We start from the raw sequence: 24,846 nt of genomic DNA, 5'->3' as shown, positions 1-24,846 counted from the left end.
AAATCTACGGACAACAAGCTACCATACAATATTCAGCCAAATAACATTCCAACAATGCTTATTTGTTTGTCTTGTAATTTAAGCATAAATGAGGTTGAACTTGAAAATATGTTTTATTGAATTTATTTCAAATCATCACTTTTAATGATGCTTTCCAAACTAAAGTGGTTTCAAATCACCTTTCCCTCAACGAAAGTATGTAGATTAGAGGAAGGTTTAAAATGTTAAGACGGTCCCTAAAGCAGTGTGTCGTCTTACTCTTCATAGTATTCACTGTTTTGTATGGATTTGTGAATTCGATAGATTATTTAATTCCTGCCTTGTTGTGTTTTTGTTTTTAATGCAAAATTAGGAAAAAGGGGTAAACAGAATGAAGAATTGAATTTGGCACATTGTGATGCCAAAGTCAAGTTGAAATAGGAATAAGATTTAACAATTCATCGATTGTATTACAGTAGACTGTTGTCGCTCGGAAATCTGAGAGTTAAGGGTTAGACTATACGATGCCTGTAAGAGGAAAACTGATGTAAGGGTCGGCTTTCTTATAGGTGTGCCGTCATTTTAAAACCGTAGGATTTTTGAGGGAATATTGTATTGTTTCGTAAAATCTGCGTGCATCAGTGTTGTAAAATTTGTACAAGAAACAAAAATTATTTCAGAAAATAAAGTAATAGAAAACATTTTTAAATGTAAGTTTGAGACTAGTTGTGACTTCGACGGGCCGAATGATTTTTAAGTTTATAGTACCTTATCCTTTTTTTATTTTATTTTAAAAACATAAGCTATAATGTAACTCTAACTTGTGGTTCCGTTCATGAATCTATCTATTTTTGTGATTTTATCAAAAGCTCAAACATTTCGTAAAGAATGGGTGTAATTTGTAGTAATTATAAATTAGTAGCTTGGTAAAAGCATTGTATTGAGTGTATAAATTATATTAACATTAATAAGTCATATCCCCATGTTCCCATGATTTGGGATTGTACTAGTCAATTAATGATCAAAAATAATTTTACAGTAAGTTCAAACAATCTGTAGAGAATGGACATCAAGAGATTTATCTATGTTAGTTCATAAGGGCACTGAATAAGCAAAGTGTTTTACATTTTTATAACTTAAATGTATGAATTAACTAGATTTGAGTGCATTTATAAAGCCAATGGCTCTTTGTCCAACCTGCCTCAAAGCAGACCTTTTCTTATTTCTCATAAAATGCATTATATTTTTATGTATATATATTTATTTGTGTATACCAGCTCCTTATTGAGTTATCAGCTGAGTCTACCAAAGTGAATCATATCCTTAGTTTTAGCATAGTAAATCCGTAGATGTACTACTGTTTCACTGGGAACTTATATTTTGATTTTTTTCCTTTAGGTCTCTACATTATCAGTTTAATTTCACTTGCCTCTATTGAGTACCCAAAGAAATGAATTGAACAGTTGTGAGACGTGTTTGAAAATAAACTTTACCAATTTTCTGCATTTTTGAGGAGTGTTAAAGTGTATTTTGACAGTGTTATAAATCCTGTAGGCATCATGTTGAAGATTAATCATCTTTTTGCTGTGATGGTAGGAATTATTGGTAAGAATAGCTTTATTTTATGAAAAAAAATGTTTACATAATACAGTTCTAATTACAGAATGGATGCAAAAAATATTTTGAGACTATCCTTTAAATAAAGATATCTTTACTTCTCTCTCTTTTTCTCGTATATACTAATCTTATCAGGTAGGATTATTTAATGTGCATTTCATAGTCATATCACTGTATTGTTTTGATAAACAAATAGATATGTGTATGTGGGGTGAATTTGTAACATGCTAACAAAATACTTTTCAGACACAACATATACATAATGATTGATGAGAGGACACAAGTGTAAGATTTGGAAAAGACAGGAAAGGCTCCAATAAAGACAGTCTTATTCTTCCAACAGAGCAATTAATGTAAGACCAGAGTTGCTGTTGGTAGTGGTGTAGGCTAGCACTTTATAGGAGTTTGGAAATGTAAGGGGAGTTTTGCAAGGATAACCTTGAAGGACCAAATGGCTCTTTGTTTTCCACATTTTAGGTTACATTCACATGTCCCAGGCAACAATGCACAACATAGTCAAAAAGTATCTCTGTGTGGAAAAGCAAATCATTTATACACAAGTTGCTTCCATGACATATCCATTAAGTTGTTGCATGAATCAAACAGCTGTGAAATTAAACAGGTATTTATGCCATTTCATAAGAAGGCATACCAATCATATAACTAAATGTCAAGCCTGTAGACTTCTTTATTATTAGACTTTGAATTTTCACTGAGTAACTGTTGTTTACATATACTAGATGAAATATGGAAACATGCAAGAAATGATGATGTGATTTTTCACAGGACAGCTTTATGATGGAGGCTTGCTACAGGGCTACTGCAAAGTGCATACACATCAGGTACAGCATGAACAACTCTGGTTAAATTGAATTGTATTGATGTGGTTAGGCTTCCAAATGAGTATTGTTACATACTCAACATTTAAATCTGTTTTTGTTTTTTAAGTGATGCAGTTGGTATTCTGCAAACTTCACATGTTTAAGTATTATGATTTATTTATTTAGCATTAAGAGTAAATTTGTTAATATATATTTGATAATCAGAATGAGAATTGTACATATCCAGATAACAATATAATTAAATATACACATTTTGGGAGAAATTTATTTGTTATTTTGTTTTGAAATATTAAATGAAAAAAAAAGAAGATTGAATTACCTTTATGCAAATTTTAATTTGTAAGTAATTGTATTTTAGAAACCTTTATGTTGACATATGCAGTCTCTTCAAGGTTTTTCAGTAGTCCATTATGGAGAATGCAGAACTGTTTATACAACAGAAGTGTTTTTCATGGCAGTTAAAAAGAATATGTTTGAATATCATTATGGTGAAGGTAAGATTTATTTGTATAGACAGTTTTAGAAATATAATGTATTATTGTTAAATGAAGCTACATTGTGACTAAAATGTAATTTACCAAACCTTTATTAATCATTCAGTATTTTTGCTGAAATATGTTTAAAGCAATGAATTAAACAGTTGAAGACAGAATCTAGGAACTTTTCTCACAAAACATATTTGTGAATTTTTCTGAAGTTTTATTAAACATTGTAATAATTTTACATTGCAGTGTAGTTTTGTTTCTGATTTCATGACAATCCCTTTTCTAATTAATTTTTTACAAATATATTTATATATATTCAGTAATTATATGAAGATATTTATTGGAATCATTCTAGAGCTGGGATGGCTTCTGGTAGCTTTTGATTTTAACTGTGGGACTATTGTTTAATGCTTACTTTGATCTGTTTTGTCTTAAATGTGGTTTTAATTTTTTTTTATTTGTTTGTTGTTTTTTCTTAGCTGAATCATTGGTGTACCAAGCATCATTATTTGGCATGCCTGACCTTCCTCACTGGATGAATTACAGACATGTAAATTCAACAGAAACAGCATACCTCTATGGGGCTCCAGATGAACCAGGAGAAGTTCATATTGAAGTATGTGAAAATTTGAGAAATTCATCCAACATGTATGTGTATAGGATTTTCTCATGATTTAAATAAGTATTTATTAGCATGTGTCATTTTATCTACTAGTAACACTTTCCTCTCTTTGGGCTTTATGTATTTTTAAATTTTAACATATGAAAGAAAAGGTGTGAATGAAAATATTATGCAGGAAATGTATGTCCATAATATGTACCAAATGTTCCAAAGAAGTTATTCTATATTAAACATTACTTTAGAAAGTTATTTTTCAGTACTTATACTTTTTCATGTTAAAAATATGTATTTCCTATTTATATTATTACTTTTAAGTGTCATTCAAAATATGTATAAGTTACTTAATCAAGCTAGAGACTTGTCTCCTAAAAGTATATTCAATCAGAAAAATATTGTTCTTTTATGAAAATAACTGTGGTTATTTTATTGTATAGATTATTGCATTAAATAAGGATAACTATGAAACAAGACAAACAGAGATGGTAGTAAATGTGGAACCAAGAAACAGTGAGTAATTTATTCACCTTAACAAATCATTTAAAAATTATTTTGTTATATAAAATGAATAAATTTAAGACATCAAGAATTGTATGTTGTAGAAAACAGTATGAATTTACAAGTTTTCACTCTTTTAATCTAATAGACAGTATCCTATTAATTACAAGAAAGCAGAGATGCTGCTAGGTACTAAAAAGTTTCAGAGCTTGGACCAATAGTTGTGTGTATTTTTAACTTTTAGATATGATATCAATCATGGTTTTATATTCTAATTTTTCAAGATACCAACTACTGATATGGGACACTGTCAAATAGAGTCAGAGCCCTATGTGCCAGTGCCTAGCAAACCTCTTTAAGAAAATACCTCAGTGACCATAAAATAATAACAGGGTACCATAAATTACCACTACTAAACAATAGACTAAAATAAGCCACGAAACATATATAATTGGAGCAATAATACTTTATTGCCTTACAGCTAAGTACTTTATAGTAAGAAAACTTTTTAAAATGAGAAAAGATAACTTTGATAGTGTATTATGTACTTGATATTATACACCTACAGTGCACGTAATGGAAATAAACATGCTTATAAAATTATTGGAGAGCATTACAACATCATCAAATGATACTTTAGGGAATTGATAAGATAGCATAATCTTTGTCTAATGCTTTGTTTTGATGGTTTCTGTAAATTAAATTAACTGAGAATATTTATTGTGCATGTAGTCATAGCCAGTTTGTGATACTTTGCAGTAACTAGTAGGACTGAATACAGATTTTATAATGCCAAGGTGTAAAGCTCAACTCTCAAATGTGTATTTTTTAGGCATTTGACCTTCATATCCTCATGGAAATTATTACTTTTGATACTGTACTGTCACTCCATTCACAAGATTAGCTTTTCTCATCTATTTGCAAACATTTTGAATGCATGCTAGAAGCCTTCAACATCCCTCTGTTGGAATCCAACATTCCGATACATTTTTCGTGCAGTATGTCTAGGCCTTGGCAAGGAGTTCCAAATTCTCTCCTAGAGTAGCTAATCAATTAGCCCATTCCGTATGTCCTTCTTCTTTGGCTGTTTACTTGAAGAAGTGGCATATTGTTTGCTTCTGAACTTTAGATTGGGTTTTATGGGCTTCTCACTCTAAAGTAGCCTGTATCTTCAACTTTCTCACATGGCTCTTTGAAAGGGTTTCATGCAGCATTATCACATACCTTTCATTTTTCCCATTTTTTGCAGGGTCTTTGCTTCTTCTGTCCTTTACATATTGATCCATTCCTTTCAACTCTGATGGCCACTGAGGGGTCTCTTATTTGTGGACTGGAACATTAACATAGTCTTTTATGCCCTCACTTCTGTTCAAACCACTGTCTATGCTTTCTGTGTTCCACGTCTCTCTTTAAGGCATATTTCCTCCTGGTCTGCAGGTGTCATAAGTCAGATATTTTTGCCATTGATATTACCAGGACCTTGTATCACTTTTCATACATTATTGTTTATCCAGATCAGGGTTCCCTTCCTAAGGCCTCTGTGGCTCAAAAGGGTCAGCCCTCTTTTACCCCTATCTGCCTATCCTGTATTTCCCACCTGTACCCTCATTTTGATCTGGATAGGCTTCTCTGTTCTATTCATGCTCATCATTATTATATTGTTTGCACAATTACCTTTGGGGGTCCTTGTTTTCACCTTTTTATATCTTAGCAATGTTCCTCTTTTCATGATTTCTCTCCAGTTACCCTGACCAAATGGGTTTAACATTTGATCCAATTGATTTCTTCCTCCTTGACTTATTCCCAGCATATTCACTTTCATGTTTTCTCACATCAAATTTGTCATCTTACTTATCTTCATCTCTATTGAAGGAGATTCTGTGACCATGCACGTGAATAACTCCACACACTTTCATCTTTCACTTTCTCCACCACATCACTGTTTCTGGTTCCTCAGAGTATTACCTAATGCATGTGACTATTAAACAGACTCCAGCACAACTGTGTCTTGAGGTAAGTCTTTACTGATGTTTTCTTTTACTTCAGGGGCTCTTGCTTCATCTTCATTTTGGATCCCACTTTGCAACAAGTGATGCCTGACCAGGTATTGGAATGTTAATTCTTATACATTTTCCATGGCTATGTATGCTCACCCTTGAACTGAGGTGTTTCAAAGGCTCAATTTCCTTATAATAATTGCACTATAATATGCTCGTCCCCAACTGTACCACCTATGAATGGCATGAGTGAAGCAGAATAATATTCTGCCTATCTGTGCTATTCCTTGATTGAATAAATTGTTGTGGTCTGTTTTTAAAACTAGAGTTTTGTGATAGCCTATTGTTTTGTTGTTCCTCTCCATTGCATATTTTAACCCCTTTCATGTAGAATATGGGTGCTCTTACCACTTAAAAGCTGCTGGGGTAGTTGACCAAGGAGGCAACCTGCTGGATGGGCTCAACATGATGGCTATAACTATTCAGTTCAGAGTAAGGTAGTGGTGTTCTGCTGGTATAGAGGAAGTTAACAAGATCTTCCAGATGGGTGGTTTTCCAGGAGTTGAGATCCCCAAATGCAGTTCACCCCTCCAATTGGGTACTCTCCTCCTACCCTCACATGGATGTTGGTACCCAGTGAGTGAGGTTTTGGAGATTAAGTGAAGCAATCATATAAGCCCTGGCATGAGTTTGGGTTATCTGTCTTCCCCTTTTGATGGATTTTCTCTGTTTTTGGTTGCAGAAAGTCTTTATGGCATATTTCCACTTCTGTCCTGGGCTTTCCCTCATTGTTACAAGGTTGTTAGTGACTTGGGTCATTTTTGGCTTGTTTCACAGTCACAGGGGTCAAATGCAGATACTTTCCTGGAGTCATTAAATAGGTTCCTGTTGGATTCTGGGATTTGAGATGATGATTGTATGATCCTCATCCTATCCTCTCGAGGATGTCAGTACCTAGCAAGTAAGGTTTTGGATGTAGTTGACTTGCTGAGTAAGGTTCATCACACCGTAGTCACTCTACACCATAGAGCACATATTCTGTTACCCTTTTTCCATCATGGAATTAAGTGATTCTGTTTATTTTAGTGATTCATTTTTTCTGTCTTTTTCTTGCACCATTCTCTCCTATGCAGATGTGTTCCATACATGTTCTGTCGTGTCTGGTCTCCCTGACCGTTTTCCTTTTCATGATGAAGAAATATCTGACTCAGATGTGGTGGTGTGGTGACTCTCCTCAGATTATGCGATCTGTTTCTCTCTTTTAGGGGGTGTTCTTTGGATGCTACTGAGGAATAAGCCTGTACTTTCTTCACACCAATCAATTTCAGTGTTGAACCTAATCTCATGAGAAGAGGGAGAGAGTACCTTATTGGAAGTTTTGTTTTTCATAAATGAAAATGTATTTCTAATAGGCACATCCATCACCTCACACTTTTCATCCTTCCTCCCCACATATTGTTAAGCTTCAAAGTGATAGTTTGGTAGTGCCACATGATAGAGATCTCTCATACTGATAAAGAGGTGATGTTTGATGAGTTGCATGAGAAATGTGTTGAGACTTTGGATTTAAACATCGGGATGATGAAGGCTTGTGGTATGCATTCAAAAATGTTTGCAAATAGAGGGCAGCACAAGATGATAAAAACGAATCTTGTAAGAAGAGAGAAATACCTGTTGAAAATACATTTTCATTTAAGAAAATTGTAACATTTCCACAAAGGTGAAGGATGTTATATTCCTCTAAACCCCACATAGAAAAGTTCCAGAACTAGTCTTGTAATTGTTATGAGATAGAATTTGAAAAAAAAAAAAGATAAAAATTAAGACTATCTCTAAATATTTCATAAATTTGTATGTCATGTGTGATTGTAATTTATTTACAAAAATATTTTTCTGTTACTGTGTATGTATAAATAACTTGTTGGCCAGTATTTTTGCATTGTTTCTGGGCCATCTGTGTCACTATAAAGTTATTATTTCTGGTGTTTATATGGGACAGACTAGTGCAACTAGTTTTTATAAGAAAATGAAAAATATTGTCACAAATTAAGCTTTCAGTTGTTAAGAACAAACTAAAAATTACATATTTATAATGAATGAAATCATAGTATATGTTTTTATTTAAATGTTACTACACTTGAATACATTCTGATTACCATGTATATGATTGTGACATCAATTTTCAAGTAACAGTGTTCTTGCTGTAAGTGTGTGACAATATTATATAACAAATGACATGAAAATCAATTGAAAAAAATGAGTATTCCCTATGGTAATCTAACAGTTTACATTACATACACATCAAGATGATTGTAAAATTTGTTTAGCTGAAATTATCAGAGGCTAATGTATTTAAGTATACCAGTTGAATTTCCATTTCTAATGTATTCACATTACTTTGATATATTTTAACATTTTTTTACATGAACCATTCATATTAAGTTTTAATTGAGTGTGTTATTGGTAAGTGCAATCTAGATTGTTAATCAGTGAGGGATAATTTAGCATAATTAAAATATGTACTTTTAATATAGTGTTGACTGTTTATGTCATGCAAGGACCTTTAGTTAATGACCATGTCATTATCTTTCACAAGGGGAAAAACTTCTCATCAACATAAGCATTAGTAATAATAATAAATAAGAGAACTTAATGAATTGTTTTGTGTCTTAGTTAAATTCACTGTTATCTTATGAATGTTGAGAATGAGCTGCTACAACAAAGGATTTACACAAAGATCAATATTTTCAGAAAATGTTTTCTGTTTTCGTGATATGAAGGGATAAAGATTTCTTACAAAGTAATAAAACTTAATTATACAAATTACCTGTTGGAAAAATAAAAAAGTTGTTAGATAAACAGTGCTCAACTATCAGTAAGTATTTTCAGTTACTGATGGTTGTTTAAGGTTGCATGCTTATATTGTTGTTGGTATCAATGAGATTGATTTTTTTTTTGAGTATAAATGATCCATTCTATAAAAAAATGAACTGTGAATATTACAAAAATTATAGATTTCTTTTTTTTAATTCTTTGGTATTGACAGTAAATATTGTTGTCATTCATTTTTAAGACATTTAAAGTATTACTTTAGCTGTGATCTATATAATTAGCTTACTTTGTTTTCTCATAAAAAATGTAACTTCACACTTTTCTGGCCTCATTTCACAATGTAATATTCAATTAAATATACTCACTGAGAATTTGATCTTCAATGCAGTTTGTATAAATTATAAAAAGAGGAACTTAATGTAGAATGTAAAAGTCCAGAGATACAGCTCTTAAAGGGATTATTTTTTGTTTAACTACATTAAAACATTTTGATCATTCTTGTAACCATCATCATTTAGAAAATAATTAAATAATACAAAAATATACTTAAACTTACTTGGTAAAAGTAGTTGCCACTCACTATATTTATAATAGAATGAACAGGAATAATGATTTTCTCTGTTGTGCATCATGATTGTAACACTTGTTATAATCAGTACACATACAATTTCACCACTACTGGTTGTGTAAGCATTTTGTTTTTCCTTTCTGGAATTCATGTCAAAGCACAGTTACATTTTAGATCATATTCTTTACAAATGTCAAAATTATCAATGATTAAAGTTTATTTGGAATATACTAAATCCTTTCACAGAAGAGGCAGGCTATGAAGTAGAAATGAAGTTTTCCAACATGAATGTTGAAGATTTGTTTGAGAATGATCGGTTGAGGCAGATAGAAGAAATATTTCATGATTACCTGTGGCCAGAGAGTGAGACCATCTATATTACCATGGTAGCTTCAGCTGTTGATGTTGGAGGAAGATTACCTTTGGACCCCACAGAGAAAGAAGGGTTAGTGTTATCTTGGTAATATCTTGTGTCTAAAGAATGAAACCCTTTATCAGATTTTACACTTACTAAAGTTATGTCTGCAGCACACCTGTTATCACATTTTAAAGTTAAAAATCTTGCTTCATATTAACACTTTTTAACTAAAAATATTTTAGAATCTGTATTCTGTAACATTTATTCAGTATAACTCATGAAGAAAATTGAAAAGTTTCCAACGTTTATTTCTGTGCAGCTTCAAGGAATATTGCTTATAAACAACACATTTATAAATATTTCTTTCACCATTTTTTTGCCCATCCCAAACTCTGTATTTATAATTGCTAAGAAATTATCCCTTGAGAATATAATAATTTATATTTCATTTGTCACATGATTTTTTATTATTCATTTGTAGTTTTGTTCCTACATCCCTTTGTTGCCACTTTTATAATGTCACAACAAGTTGTCTGTAGTTTTACTACTGAAGCTATCTTTGAAAATATTTATCATTAACATTCATCTGTGACTTAATAGAACAAACTATAAATATCTATGTCAACACAGAGTAAACATTTTGTTTGCAGTAGTAATTTGGAGATATTAACTGTCTTGGGTTCCTGTAATAGTGAACAAAGAAACCTTTCTTTAGAGGCTCTTTTCATTTCTGAAAATATTTTTGTGTTAAACTTTATCTGTAAAAGTGCTATAACAAGACTTCAAATAAGCTTATTTAGACTTAGTACAGTAGGCAGTGGCAAAATGTTTGAATGATTTAGATCCTTATTTATTGATTATTGTTAAGTTAAACTTTTATAAGCAGAGTACACAAATAAAATAACTTATTAGTACAAAAAAACAACATGCTGAGTTTTTAATTACTTTTAACCAAAGTGATATCTGCAACAATTGTAAGTATAATGTATCAAAAGAAATGTTAACAAATAGAAATTTGAATCTCACTGAACATATGGATTTGAACTTTCTGATCAGCAATAAGTTCAATTTCTAAGCAAAAAGAAGTTTTTTAATTATTGTTTTTCAAATATTTGAAATTTTACAGCTTAAAAATTATTGAAATACTAAATCAAATTAAATTAATCATTTTACATTGTACCTAATTACTATGTAGTTAGTTTGTATTTTCACTGTGAGATTGGAATATCAGTAGCATCTCTTCAGCCCAGGAAGGTTTTTAGGTATATTACGATGCTGAATTTTAAAAACCTGTAACACTTGTGAATACAGCATAAACTGATGTGTTTATCTTTTATCATTTATTAAGGGTTGTTGTACGGATTGGAGGGACAACTAAATACTCACAGGATATACTAGATCTAGAAAGAGAAGTACAGCCCATCAGAAATAGATATCCATGCCCAAGGGATTACAAACGAACATCAGCTGAGCATTTCTTTCGTGCCAGAAACCTTATTTCTGATTGGTGTGGTTTCCGGTTGGTACGTAAACTACCAGTGTAGATTGAACCTTTAGTACTTCTCAAGTTCATTATATATCTTCATTTTCCTATTTGCTTTTTCATTTAACCCTTGGACAATGGTACTCCTTCAAACACTTCTTTACAAGTCACTACGTTACATTCAAAATGTAATTAAACACGTTTCTTATAAATAAATGTGAATGAAATTAACATCATAATGTATGTTGTGATTGGAAGTTTTATGTTATCTAAGTCTTAAATCCTTCATTTTAAAAGCAACCTTTAAAGAATTACATAAAACTTCAGATTTATTGTCAAGCGACCAACCAACTATCAAAATTCTCTGCTTTGGCACTCTTTTTCTTCAACAATACAAGAGCAGTTGTGAAGATGTATGTATAGACAATGAGATGTTTACATAACCTTTTGGCTTGTATATTTCAAAGTTCTCTGAATGAATGCAGTTGAAACAAGTAATAATTTTTTCAACTCTTGGTAGATACCACTTTTAACAGATTTGTTTGAGCTTTATATCCTGTATGTAAATGTTACATACATATGTATAGTCATTAAAAAGAGATAATTTTACATTATAATCGAACAATGGTTATTTTTAAACTAGTACACAGTTATCACAGAGTACAGGTAACTGACTGTAGTATTGTTGGCTGCTTAATCAACTGTAGCACTTATCTAAATATATTATAGTTAGAGATACAGCTTAAATTGTATTTAGGTCTTGCTTTTATATTTTAGTTGTTCATGTATTAGTTATGTTTTAAAATGCATTATTGAAAGGTTAATAATAAAATATAACATTTTACCTTTTAAAAACTTTTGATACTTAAAATGAAAAATCACCTTGCTCTTAATTTATTACAGGTTTGAGTGTAAGTAACTATTGTAGAAAAATAACACATGTTTAGTAAAAACATGATGTCATTCTTTGTGTACAATATACTTGTGATATTTAACAAAATTTTAGCAGTTCATACATTAAGAACTCTCAGAGTTACCGTATATATATATATATATGTTGTACAACTGAAATTTATGACATTTTTCACAAATTACATGAGCACAACACAAAAGGATTAAATAAGCAGCTTGAAGTAAAGGAAATAATTAATATTGTTTTATCAGTCCTTATAATTATGATTTGTAAATGACTACTTCACTTACCCAATTTAATTTGCATTATAACAGTTGTTCATGGTCATATAAATAAGTTTTGAACCACTAATGTTTCTGGCATATCTCATCTAGCCTCTTTAATCTTTGCATATTTTCAAAGCTTCATTAGCCTTAGATATGACAGATATAGTCTGGTTGAGATATTGTTATAAATTTTCTTTTACTTTAACTTTTAAGTTCTTAGAAGTACTAAAGATAAACTGTTTAACTTTTGCTATTTATTCATTTATTTTTCACCTAAATTTTGAATAAGTATGACTTACAACACTGTCACTTATTTTGTAATTTAGGTCAAATGATTTGGCTTAGATTGTTTGCAGAAATAAGTTCTACAACTGATACTGTTCAAACCTTGTGATCCATGTTTTTTCATACAAATTAGAATTCAAATTAAAAAATAAATCTGTTTACAAAGCAGTTAAAGTTTATTTTTATGAAAACTGGTTTTCACACCTTAACGGAATTAAACCTAGTATAATTCTATTTTATGTTCTTAACTAAAGTAGTAATTTTCAAAACTGGGGAAGAAGCCATTAAAATATAATTTTTATGAAGACACCGGTTTTAAAAGTTACAAACCAAGTTCCATATATGCATTTTTGTCTTGGTGAACTACTTACTTTTGGCTTTGAACAAGATTCATGCTTTATTTATACCTACTTGTAGTCATGATTGTTGTTCAGGTGTGTCATACATGCATACATGAGATCTGAATTTCTTAAAATCAATTAAAAAGATATTTGGTAAATTTTGAGTCACATTGCTATGATACTAGCAAAACTCACACCTGTGTAGATCAACTTCTTATTGCCTAAATGCTTGGAAATAAATGTATAATTGGTGTAATTTATTGTAAAGCCTGTGACAAAGCATAATGTTTGACCAATATATAGTGTAGGGGTGACCTTATTTTGATAGTTGTCAGATTCTAGCCATAAGGTCATGGAGTTACAAATAGTCACATTGAAATGATGAAAAAATGTTTACCTTAGCAATGTGACAATGTTCCATTCATTTTGTATAAAGAAACAATAGTTAAGTCTTTGAACACAACTTCCAAAAGTCAGGATTTTTAACACATGCATTTCTGAATGCATGGAAAAAGTGTTAACAATACCATTTAATAATGGTTTACTGTAAAGAAAACTTTTATACATCATTTGTGCAATATCATTTTGTATAAAGGAACAATGGTTAAGTCTTTGAACACAACTTCAGGAAAACATGCATTTCTGTCAGGATTTTACCATTTAATAATGACATGCATTTCTGAATGCATGGAAAAAGTGTTAACAATACCATTTAATAATGATTTACTGTAAAGAAAACTTTTATACATCATTTGTGCAATATCCATTGTGATGAATAATTAGTTTCTTCATGAAGGAAAATATTTACTATTACAGGTGAAAAATAAATTTGTTTATTTAAATACGTTGTAATTTGATTTAGTTTCTAATTTTGAGTTTAAGGTTGTGATTCCATCTGATTTTATTGAAAGAGTACTGAAAGAACAGCAATATTCACAATTTAAATATTGGATTAATCTTATTGATGTATTATTCAAGTAATAAAAAAAGTCTAATATGTAGATGTATGATTTAAATATAATGGCTATAAATTTGCTCATGATTAGATTCCAGATGATGATGCTGTGACTGAGGATAAAAAGCCTAGTCCATCTTTCTCTCCAATCCTGTTATCAAGTGATGACTTCATCCCTCATTACCCTAACTATCCTCGTCGGGACTTTTTGATGGACTTCTTAATAACAATTGTTGTTCCTGTGGTTGTGGTCATCATTCTTACAGTTGTCTTGAGTAGTATCATGTGTTGTCATCGTGACAGCTTGTAAGATTTGATTCATAATCTTTTTGTGTTGCTCAGCTTTTGCAAGGTCCTCTTTCTGTGTATTTTGTAAGATAAACATTTTTTATCTTTCTTTCTTAGAACACTGAAAAATTTCACAGACCTAAATATGTCTGTTAAATATAGATTGGGTGTAGAAACATAAGTCAAAACATTAACATAATTTATCATTTTTTATTGTAACAATGTTTCTTGTATCACATTGTTTCAAAGTTTGATCTAGTGATGAGTTTACCATACAATGTTATGGGAGAATGACAAACTATTAAAGTGTCACTGCAGGAAGGGGAAAGAGGGGGAATTTGTTCCTCTGTGTTTCACAAAAAATTGAGTGTAGTATGATCTAAAATTAACACTGTAGTTCATCTCAATAGTCTTGGTAATTTTTATTAAGACTGTAAATTTATGTTTGTGTTGAAGCAGATATAACACATATCCTTTTATGTTTACTAACACTGTAAAAGCTGATCTACCATATACATGTTTTTGCCCTTTCCCCCCATACTTCCAGTTCATTTTTATCTTGCTTGAACTGCAAAAAAAAGCTACTGAGTAGTACATTGTTATTAATAAACTACATGACAACATTATACAACTTTTGAGGTCATGAGTTTATGATCAGCTGTTCTGATTGTCTGATATAAATAGGAGCTAATAAAAAAAAAGTTTTAATATATATCAGTCTGAAGTAATATTTTGCCATTATATTTTAAGACTAGTTTTTTCATTCTTACTTTATAATGTCACTTTTATTGTACCACATTTTATAACATGAACTATGATTAGTGGATTCTGTCAATCATACCATATATGTTTAAACTATTTTATTATGTAATCTTAGATCATTGGTTGTAGATTTTCATTATTTTGTTTAGTTTACAAATTATTCATAACCCACCCTGCACTAACTTTTCAAGTATTAATTACTTCTATTTTCCATTTCTTAGGGAAAGAAGCAACTTGGATACTTCAAGGTAAACTAGCATAATTTTCGTACATATAGTAACTACAAAATCTTGTTAAAAGAAAAGTTATATCACTCACTTTCTTTCTTAATAGTAATATGTAATCTGAATGTTGCTTAACCCTACTGAGATGATTCTGAGTTTTCCTGTGGTCACAGGTCAAAGGCCATGTCATCATGTTTGTAGACTTACATTCAATATTTTAATGAACTACTATTTTATAAATGAATATCAGTAAGTGTGGCTTAAATTTGCTAATGATATTAAGGTTTTCAGGAGAAGGATACTGCTTTAATAAGATCAAATACAAAGAACATGGATGACTACTGTGTGGAGACTTAAAATTCCTTTGTATGTTGTTTGGTTATCAATCCAGTTACACCAGATTCCATGCTTTTTGTGTGAATGGAGCAGCACAGCATGAAATCAGCATTAGATAATGAAGCAATGGCCACATACAGTCAGCCTGATACAAAGATGGAAAAAACATTGAATGTGAAAATTTGGTTGTGACAAAGAAAGTTCTGTTACATCCACTTCACATAAAACTGGCTTTATGAAGCAGTTTGTGAAGGTCAAACAAATATGGTGACTGTTTTAAATAGTTGTGTGACCAGTTACCAGTTCTTCCAAAACTAAAACTTAAAGAAGGGACTTTTTTGTTGGGTCTCAGGTAATGAAATTGACTTTGGATGAACAGTTTGAAAGGACAATGAGGAAAGTTGAAAAAAAACAAAACAATGCAGATTTCCTTTAAATATATTATTGAAAAATTTTTAGGAAACAAAAAGGTACCAAAATTTGAAAGTATTGTCAATAACATGCTTGATAAATTCAAAGAATTGGGTTGTAGTATGAATTTGAAAGTTAATTTCTTACACTTGCATATTGGCTATTTCCCTGGAAATTTGAAGCTGTCAGCAAAGAACAAAGGGAAAGGTTTCATCAAGACATGACATAAAATGGAGAGGAGGTATCAGAGAAGGTGAAACATCAGCATGATGGCTGATTGCTGCTGATCATTGAAACTAGATGGTCCAGATGCAATACATGAAAGAAGGACCACAACATGTAGTTTTGAAACTAAAGGGTATAGATTTCACATAAAAAAATCGAGATAAATAAGGATGCTTATTCATTTGACATCAGTGTTCTTCCTTTTTCTTCAGAGTGTTTGTATTTTTGGTAAACAAAATAATAATTTGATCTAAACAAATAAGAGTTTTTTTCATCCTAAATTTGAAAAAAAATTTTCAAGTGACAGGAAAAAAAATGAATATTTTCTTTCATATCTGCAAAGCTGAATTATGGAATGTCCATTATTAAAACCAAAAACATCTTTTTGAAGTTAAAATTTGCAGGTCTGTGTTCTTAGCATGAATGTTCCCCAGTGGAAAGGTAGTGAGTCTGAAGGCTTATAATGCTAAAAACCAGGTTTTGATACCTATGGTAGTCACAGCACAGATACCTCATTGTGCAGCTTTGTGCCTAACTACAAACAAATAAAATCCTTATCATGAAAACCACTTTTCACTCTGACTGACTCAGTATATGCATTATGAATTCATGAATATAGCTTCAGTAAAAATATTTTATTAAAAAAAACATTTTCTTTACAACAGGCGTGTAATGAGTACTAACATCTTGCCAAATTTTATAAGATTCAACACTTCCTACATTCAGAGTAAAAATATGTATAGGTTCATGGTTAGATGGTCAGCCAAATTGCCTGAGCCCATATACAAACAGTTATTTGGCTTTCCACAGTCTCTGTGCTGCTAAATTTCTTTGTAGCATGACTTAGATGCCAGTAACTATAGCCGTTGTTGCTGTGTTGTTTATCTGGTGAGTGAAATGTTTTATTTACTTAATATACAATGTATATATTTTGAAAATTGTGTTAGCTAATCAAGAGACAGTTTGTTGCCCAGAAATTACTGTCTTCATGTAGTTTGACTGAAAATATCAACTTTGAAGTTGTTAATGCATTTCTATAGGAATTGATTATTAAACTTTTTTACTATATATGTTTTGATATAGCAGTAGTCAAAATCTCGTGCTTTGTTTTCTCAAAGTTATTTTTCATTGCAAAATCAAATGGAATGAATATTATCATATAGTTTTATACTTTAATATTTGATACAATTTCAAACACATGGTTAATTCTGACATACTAAAGCATAAAGTTTTTAGTTATTGAGAAGGAATAATTAAAGCAGTATTGTAATTTTTACTGTGTAAAATAGTTTGCAGATGAATCAGTACAACTCTATTCAGCGAGCTAGCAGCCAGTTGAGGAATCTGGCAATGAAACGAGAAAGTCTTTCACGAACAGGTTCAACCCCTGCATCAACTTTACAAAGATCTCATACTGGAAGTCCTTCATCAACTCTCCCAAAGACAAGCACTCCACGGTTAGTTAGATTTCATCAGAATAACAAAATCCTTCTGAAATTCTCATTGGTTCTTTTGAAACCTTAAACTTTTTATATATCGTATTGTTTTGATTTGAAATAAAGACATAATCTACAGAGTACTAAAAACCACTAACTGTTGATGAAAGAGATTTATTGTAGGATTGGTTTGCATTTGTATGTATGATGGAGTTTCTAAGAGTATCATTACAGATATTATAAAGTGCATTACTAAAGATTATCATCCAAATTAGTTAGTCTTCATTTTTAAGGAACATGAAAAATATGTTGATTTAAAATTATATATTTAAAAATTGATATTAATTAAATTTTATGCATTGAAGTAAGATATAAGATTTTATTGTATTTAGCATTATAGTAATTCATATTTTATTAGTACTTTGCAGTCGAAATACTCATTAGGATTTCAACATAATTATTAAACAAAGGAATTGAAGTCATTTTAATCAAAATGTTATTTATTTATTTATTGAACATTTTAAGCTACTAACAAACATGTTTTTCAGGACAGGAAGTTGCACTGGAACCCTTAGAAGTGCACCACCTCCACCTCCTTATACTCCCCCTAGGTAGAAAGATTGTTTTTTCTATTTATATCAAAACTGAATTAAGCTGTGATCTAAGTATTATTAGGATTCTAAGAACATTTTTTCTGATATCATATTATCTTTATGAGAATGAAGTAAGGGAAAAGCAGTTGATATTTCTTTCTTTCCAAGATTTAATAATTTAGTGGTGTCATCAGAGTTATTGTCTGTACTATCTTTAATCAAGCACTTAGAACAGTTTCAAAATCTGAGTGCTGGTACAAAAATACATCAAAGAATAGGTAGGAAAGTAGAGAAAGTTACCAATATCAGTTCTAATAACAGTTAAGCAGAAAGCAGTATTTTGTGATGTAGATGAGTGGATATGAAAGAAAACAGTGTAGTTTCTGACATGACTGTCTGTGTTGTATAAGTTACCATTCAGGTTGAAAGCACCATACTGCATATTACAAGGCAATCTAACTAATATTACTGTACAACACGACAGGATGGGTGAGATAGAAACCAAAATTACTGTTAGTGATAGTGCAGAACATTACATAATGTATGGAATGAAAACCAGGGTGATTATATAACACTACAAGGCAGGTAGTGATAATAGTTTTACGCGACATCAAAGAATAGAAAATTGTAAAAGTAATGAATGTCGTTTGTGGTTAACTTGCACAAAAGTGGTGTTGCTTAGAAAGGAAACTAAATAATTTATATTTTATGTTGAAGAGCTGTTATAGTTAGTGGAGATTTTCAAGTTACATAATAGCCAAAAAACAACTACTAAATAGCATTTTCTTTTCATTGACTAAGTAATTAAAAAAATTATGTGTGAAATTAAAATCTTAAATTAAAAAATAACAACTGAGTTTGTGTCAAAATAAATGTTTAAAATGTAGTAAAGTAATGATTGTTGGTTTGTTTTATGATTCTGTGTTTCAGTGAAGATTCAAAAAGAAGCACCCTGATTAAAGGCACTGAATAAAGAACACTGGGCAGAGAACATTTTAAACTTATTTTAGATAAATGTCAAGAAATCCAAACTGATCTTGCATTTGAACACACCATATTGTGAAACATAATTGCTAGGCTTAATGCTAAACAAAGAAAGTAGTAAACATTTTCAAGTTAGAATTCCTGATATACTCTACAACAGGTAATGAAGTATGACCAAGGAGTTTTTTTTATTAATAGATGTTAGATGTCGTTTATCTTGGATTTACTACTGTTATCAACTAGTTGTATTTTGCTAGGTCTAGTATTATAAAGAGAATTACATCATGATAGAATAACAATATTTAAAAACCAAAACAAAAATTTGCTAGAAATTGCTTTTAACACTCCTACAAAAAGTGGGGCCTAATAGGCGATTTCATTTAAATACAAAATTATTAGCCTAATATTAATAACCTTTCAAGTTGCTCTGGGGCCTATTAGGCCCCACTTTTCGTAGGAGTGTTAACAAATAGCTTGTCTTATGAGAATCCTTAGATAACCTTAAATGTCTCAGATGCTGTTGTATATGTTGTTTGTTGATAACTAACCCAGTTTGTATCTGTCAAGTGTTATTACAAGTAGTTTTATGTTGTATTAGATGTTTTTTGATCTTAGTAGGAAATACTTAGTTCTTCTGGAGGAATAAAGTTGTCTTAATTTTAGTAAATTAGTAATAACAGAGAGAGAGAGAGATAAAAGAAAGGAATACAAATCTTAAACAACAGAACTAAAAAATGATTGAGTATTATTTTTTTGTTGGTTAATGTTATGTCTTTGTTCTGTTTTTGCAAGTTCTTAGAATATTAAAAGTGATGTGTGAGTATCTTGTATGAGGTAGCTATTTAAATAATCCAAAGTTTAAAGTCAAAAATCACTGTTATGCCAGTATTTTGTACATAGAATACTTATTATTTATGTAATTATAATTTATTTATTAAACCAGTTTCCTTAAACTGTCAAGTTTTTGACATCCAAACAAGCCCTAAAATATTTGAAGGAAAATACTTGTAAGAGTTTTATGTTTTTTTAAGAATAGTGACTAAATTAAAAGAGTTATTTACTCATATTCTTTTCAGTATAAAAATCTGTTGTTCTTTAACATGTGGATAATTTAAAGTATTCCATTATATAGACCTGGCAAATAAGTTATCACTGATGTTAGTTAAAATTCTCACTATATCCAAGGGTTAACCCTCCTAAACATCTGGTCTTGATACCCCTGCTGGCCATAGTGCAGACAGCTCATTGTGTAGCTTTCTGCTTAATTCTAAAACAAATAAATTCAAAGGTTAATTTGTGTTGAATTGCACCAGATACCATATACAGGATCTTTCTGTTTAATTGGATAGAATTATTCAGTTTGTAGATGAATAATTTAGAAAAATAATAATAATGGCTAGGTGAATGTTGTTATGTCGGTACTGATATTAAAGACAAAGCACAAGATCCTGATTCACAACCATATGAGAACATGAAGCTACTATAAGTTAAAGCCAGTATATAAGGTCTATAAATAAAAATGCTGTTCCTCTTCTTTAATGTTAAGGTTGAGGACTTTTTGTTCTACAAAATAACTTTTAAATATGCAAGATAAACATATGAATAAACAACTTAATTTATCAGTTAAAGTTAGTTGTACTTTTGTAATAAATATCTTGCTAAAAAGTACAGTGCACCATTTACTGTATATGTTTTTGCTGAATATACTTTAATGTCTGTTGTATGTTTCACCTAAAAATGTGGATTTATTTATACAAACTTTTGACTAAGAGATTTAAATTAGTAATTAATGTAAATATAAATTAAACATTTAGAGTGATGAGGGAAAACATTGTGCTGCATCAGTAGTTGGACAAAAGTTATTGTTAACTTATTCATTTATTGTTTTTTAAATCACTAATGAAATGATCGATTTCTAAGTTTATTTATTTAGACTGTTCAAATTTATTCAGTTCAAATGCAAGAAGAGAGTTTTCCTAATACATATTATTCATTGTCTTTGAGCTGTATTTGTTATACTAAATTGATAGAGTCAACAATATTACTCTTACAAATGAATCTTTCTTCTATTTGTCAGTATTCCTGTCTTGTACAACTTAAATGTAAGAAATATTTTATACAGTTTCTGTATGTGTAAGCTTCAAGAGACACATGGAAATTTTCATAAGGAGCTTAATTGCATCATTTAAGTACTGCTGTTGATCATATATGTTCACATGAGCTCATCAGTGCTGTTACATATCTGTATTATAACTAAATGAATTCCTTTTAGTTAATATTATAAATTATAGACAAATTACTTATATCCATTCTTTCATATCCTGAACAACTGTGTATAACTGGATGAAAAAATAAGTGTTAAAAATTAGCAGTCCACAAAAGCAGCTAAAAATTGTTCTTAAATTTCATTTCTGTTTTGAAAACCTTTTTAAAGTGAAAACTTGTATTTTTGTACGAAAGATGTCTCGTACGGTATGTAGTTATCATTGCATTAAGTGAACTTAACCCCTTCCATGATTTGCTGAAGATAATTGGCACCGACTGTGTTTCTTAATTATTTGCCCAAATTTATGATATAAAGTGTAACAATCGGTGCTCACAAATTAAAATTAGAAATGCTGCTTTTGCTGATCTTTGTCAGTTCTATTCTGAATTATGTATCCATTACTCTAGTCAGAAGAAAACGTTCTTTTCTGATAGGAGAGTCACGTTTTTTGTTTCCAATCTGTAAATCAGGTATTTCATTTTCAGTTGCTGAAATGGGTGTTAAAAGTGACATTGATTGGCATGAAATTGAAACAGCTTTTGTGGAAGTGAAACTATCATCTTCAAACACAATAGTTTAATTGGTGACAGTGATGATTCTGTCTTCTTATAATCCTGAATATGATATGAAGTGAACACTACCAAGCAACTTCCCCCTTTTCTATCTAGCTTTTAATCTCATGATACTTCTTTATTAAATATCAATATTGACTCTAATGATGACTTTTTGAAGTTTTTCAGTATTTTTAATGATGTATTAATATTAACAAACTGCTGTGCTGTTCAAAAATATAATAACATATCATAAAATCTTGATTAAACTTTTGTTTAATCAAGTATACATAAGTATAGGCTATCATAAAAGTGAAATTAAGAAAAAAACCTGTAACCTGCCTTTTGTTTAGCTTATTTTCAAAAAAGTTTAACATGGATGGGATTAATATTTATAAGTAGTACATGAAATTATTATGTTAAGAATAGCTACTGAAATTTAATTATTCTGTAACATGCCTTATAGCAGTGTGATCCAAGTTATTTCAGTACAGTAGCTAGATAGAGCCTAAGATGAATGTAATTTAGTTATCAAGGAGGCTCTCTTTAAACATGAAAACTAAACAGATCTGAACAAAAAATACTCTGAACTCTCTCTCTCACTGACTTTAAACTGAGTTTCATTGTTATCATATTTAAATTGTGATGATGAAATTAGTTTAAGTTACTGTTATTCACAGTATTGTCTGTATGTAATTGACATTAGTACTTTTCTGAAATGTAACCTAGCACAGTTAAGGATGTTTCCAAATCATGTTTGAGTGAACGATTTGTAAGTTCCTGTTTCTTAAGTGTTATAGTTTACATAACTTTTTAAGTTGCCTTGATGGCACATTAAGCATCTTTTTAATAGTTTCTTCTTGGCTCTATCTTTCATGGGTTTCATTATTGATGTTAATGTTTTGGTGACTGTTATTTACCTTGAAGAAGGCCAAAATAAATTATCTAAAACATTGTCTGTATTAATTACTTACCTCTAAGTAAAGTTCACACAAGAAACCAGCACTGTATAATTGATACTATTGAAAAGGCTGCCTGTTATTTTGATAAGAAACATTTGTAACTAATATTTCTTTTATCAGAGTATTTCTCCAGTTATTGCAAAATTCCTGTATTGGGAAAGCTGTACAGTTTGTTTCTCTCTAACATTTTCATAGAAATATTCACTGTCTCATATTTACAGAATTAGAAGTTCACAACATCACAGCAGTTGAAGAAACAACTGGGTTTAAAAAATTTATCAGGTACAGAAACTTTGAATTGAAAATCATCAGGATCACTTATGAGTAGTGGTCAGTTTTTGTTCATAGTAGTAGATGTTATACATGCATTTTGTACTTGTAAACCATCCATTATGCTGTAGATTATAATTATAGTCTATACAGTTCTTAATAAATAGTTTATCAATAGTTCTTATTGTTTGGTTTACTCAGTGTCTAAAAAAATTTCACAATAATGTTAAAGATATACTTTATTTTCTAGATGTGCTAGATGTTATTAGTACTCATAAGGAACATTATATAGGTTGAACTTGTTTGTGATGAAACACTAAATTAAAGATGTAGGAGAAAGTTAATAGATTCTCAGCCAGAAACCTGTGCAAATAATGTTAAAACAATTTTTAATTTTATATTAAACAAGGCAAACAATAATTTTCCTCTAAAAAATACAGCTCTTCAGGAAATGTGCACTTTGGCAGAAACGTTTATATTTAATGTCACAATTTCCGATACGGTACATTATCTGTTCTCATATAAATCTTAGTTGATCTCAACCTTGTCCTCTTTGACTTTGTTCAATGGGACTTTTACTCTCCATGCCATTACTGCTCCTCCTCTTACAACTAGCAAAGTTCTATCACTTTGGGAGATGTGGTCTTCTGTGGAAACCCTTATCCTCTTGGATATAGTACGTATGAAGTCTCTTTAGTGGGCTTTGCATGACCAGTGAAATCCTGCATGAGATCCATTGGATACCTTTATTTCCCTTTCTCTACCTCATAAACATTCTCCATTGGTGGTTGGCCAAGGCTCAAACATTGGCAGGTTTTCTGCTTCATCCCTTTCATATCCAGAGTTGCATATCTTCACAGGTGCTTCCCTTCAGAGTTGGGAGTTATGGGTCGATTAGAAGGAAGTTTCAGGCTTATGGTGTCTGACCAAAAGATCTTACCATAACATCCTGTCTTGTAAGTGTCTTTGTGCCTCACTACACTATATTCTCCTTTTCACCATTTGTGTTATGGGTCAAGGTGGTTCTTCCTCTTACACTATCCTTCGGTGTTTTCATATACTGAGAATGTTATTGCATTGAGGGGAGTGGTTTTGAATGTGTTATTTTCCATTACTGAGACATCCTTCTTATGCTGATAGTCTAGATGTCAGGCTCTTGGATCATTCTTACTATTTATCATGTTGCCATCATGTGTGTGCCATTCATGGATTGGTTGATTTGAGATTCCTTCCATTCTGCTGATTATAAGGTGAATATGGTATGGTTCTCTTTCCTACTTTCTTATGGATATTGGCTCCCAGTGGCCAGCTTTTGAATTGTAGTTGACTTTCCAGCAATAAGATTCTGTATACTATCCCATATGGTTGTTGATTTCCAGCAGCAGGATTTTAGATACAGGTGACTTGCCGTGTATAGTCCGTCTCGCCATAACTACTATACGCTTAGGGGCACGTCCTTTTACTTTTACCCTCATTCCAGCACTTTATGGGATTGAGATT

At 30.8% G+C, this 24,846-nt stretch overlaps 1 protein-coding gene across 4 annotated transcripts; it reads left to right on the top strand.

Moving 5' to 3' along the window:
• The first annotated feature begins 235 nt into the window (after positions 1-235).
• Scgalpha (sarcoglycan alpha) lies at positions 236-23,113 on the top strand. Of its 4 annotated transcripts, XM_076507107.1 has the most exons (13): positions 237-526; positions 1,378-1,584; positions 2,383-2,438; positions 2,831-2,932; positions 3,403-3,539; positions 3,980-4,052; positions 9,684-9,882; positions 11,144-11,318; positions 14,130-14,344; positions 15,310-15,336; positions 17,574-17,741; positions 18,269-18,331; positions 19,244-23,113. In XM_076507107.1, the coding sequence occupies exons 4-13, from the start codon at positions 2,890-2,892 to the stop codon at positions 19,284-19,286; spliced, it is 1,143 nt and encodes a 380-aa protein (XP_076363222.1). In that variant the 5' UTR covers positions 237-526; positions 1,378-1,584; positions 2,383-2,438; positions 2,831-2,889; the 3' UTR covers positions 19,287-23,113. The 4 variants fall into 4 exon arrangements, with proteins under 4 accessions (XP_076363193.1, XP_076363203.1, XP_076363222.1 ...); XM_076507078.1 differs by lacking the exon at positions 2,383-2,438 and having other exon boundaries at positions 236-526; XM_076507088.1 differs by lacking the exon at positions 2,383-2,438 and having other exon boundaries at positions 236-548.
• The last annotated feature ends 1,733 nt before the right edge of the window (positions 23,114-24,846 follow it).

Source organism: Tachypleus tridentatus, chromosome 1 (genome assembly GCF_004210375.1).
Source record: "Tachypleus tridentatus isolate NWPU-2018 chromosome 1, ASM421037v1, whole genome shotgun sequence".
NCBI lineage: Eukaryota > Metazoa > Arthropoda > Merostomata > Xiphosura > Limulidae > Tachypleus > Tachypleus tridentatus.
Note: the sequence above shows the minus strand (reverse complement) of the source record. Positions and strands in the feature narration are given on the sequence as shown.

Bases quoted from the DNA above. Each gene is read 5' to 3' on its own strand.
- Scgalpha (XM_076507078.1), top strand. From the start codon at position 1,539: ATGTTGAAGATTAATCATCTTTTTGCTGTGATGGTAGGAATTATTG. The intron at 2,933-3,402 runs GTAAGATTTATT...GTTTTTTCTTAG, and splicing joins TGAATATCATTATGGTGAAG to CTGAATCATTGGTGTACCAA. The intron at 9,883-11,143 runs GTTAGTGTTATC...TCATTTATTAAG, and splicing joins GACCCCACAGAGAAAGAAGG to GGTTGTTGTACGGATTGGAG.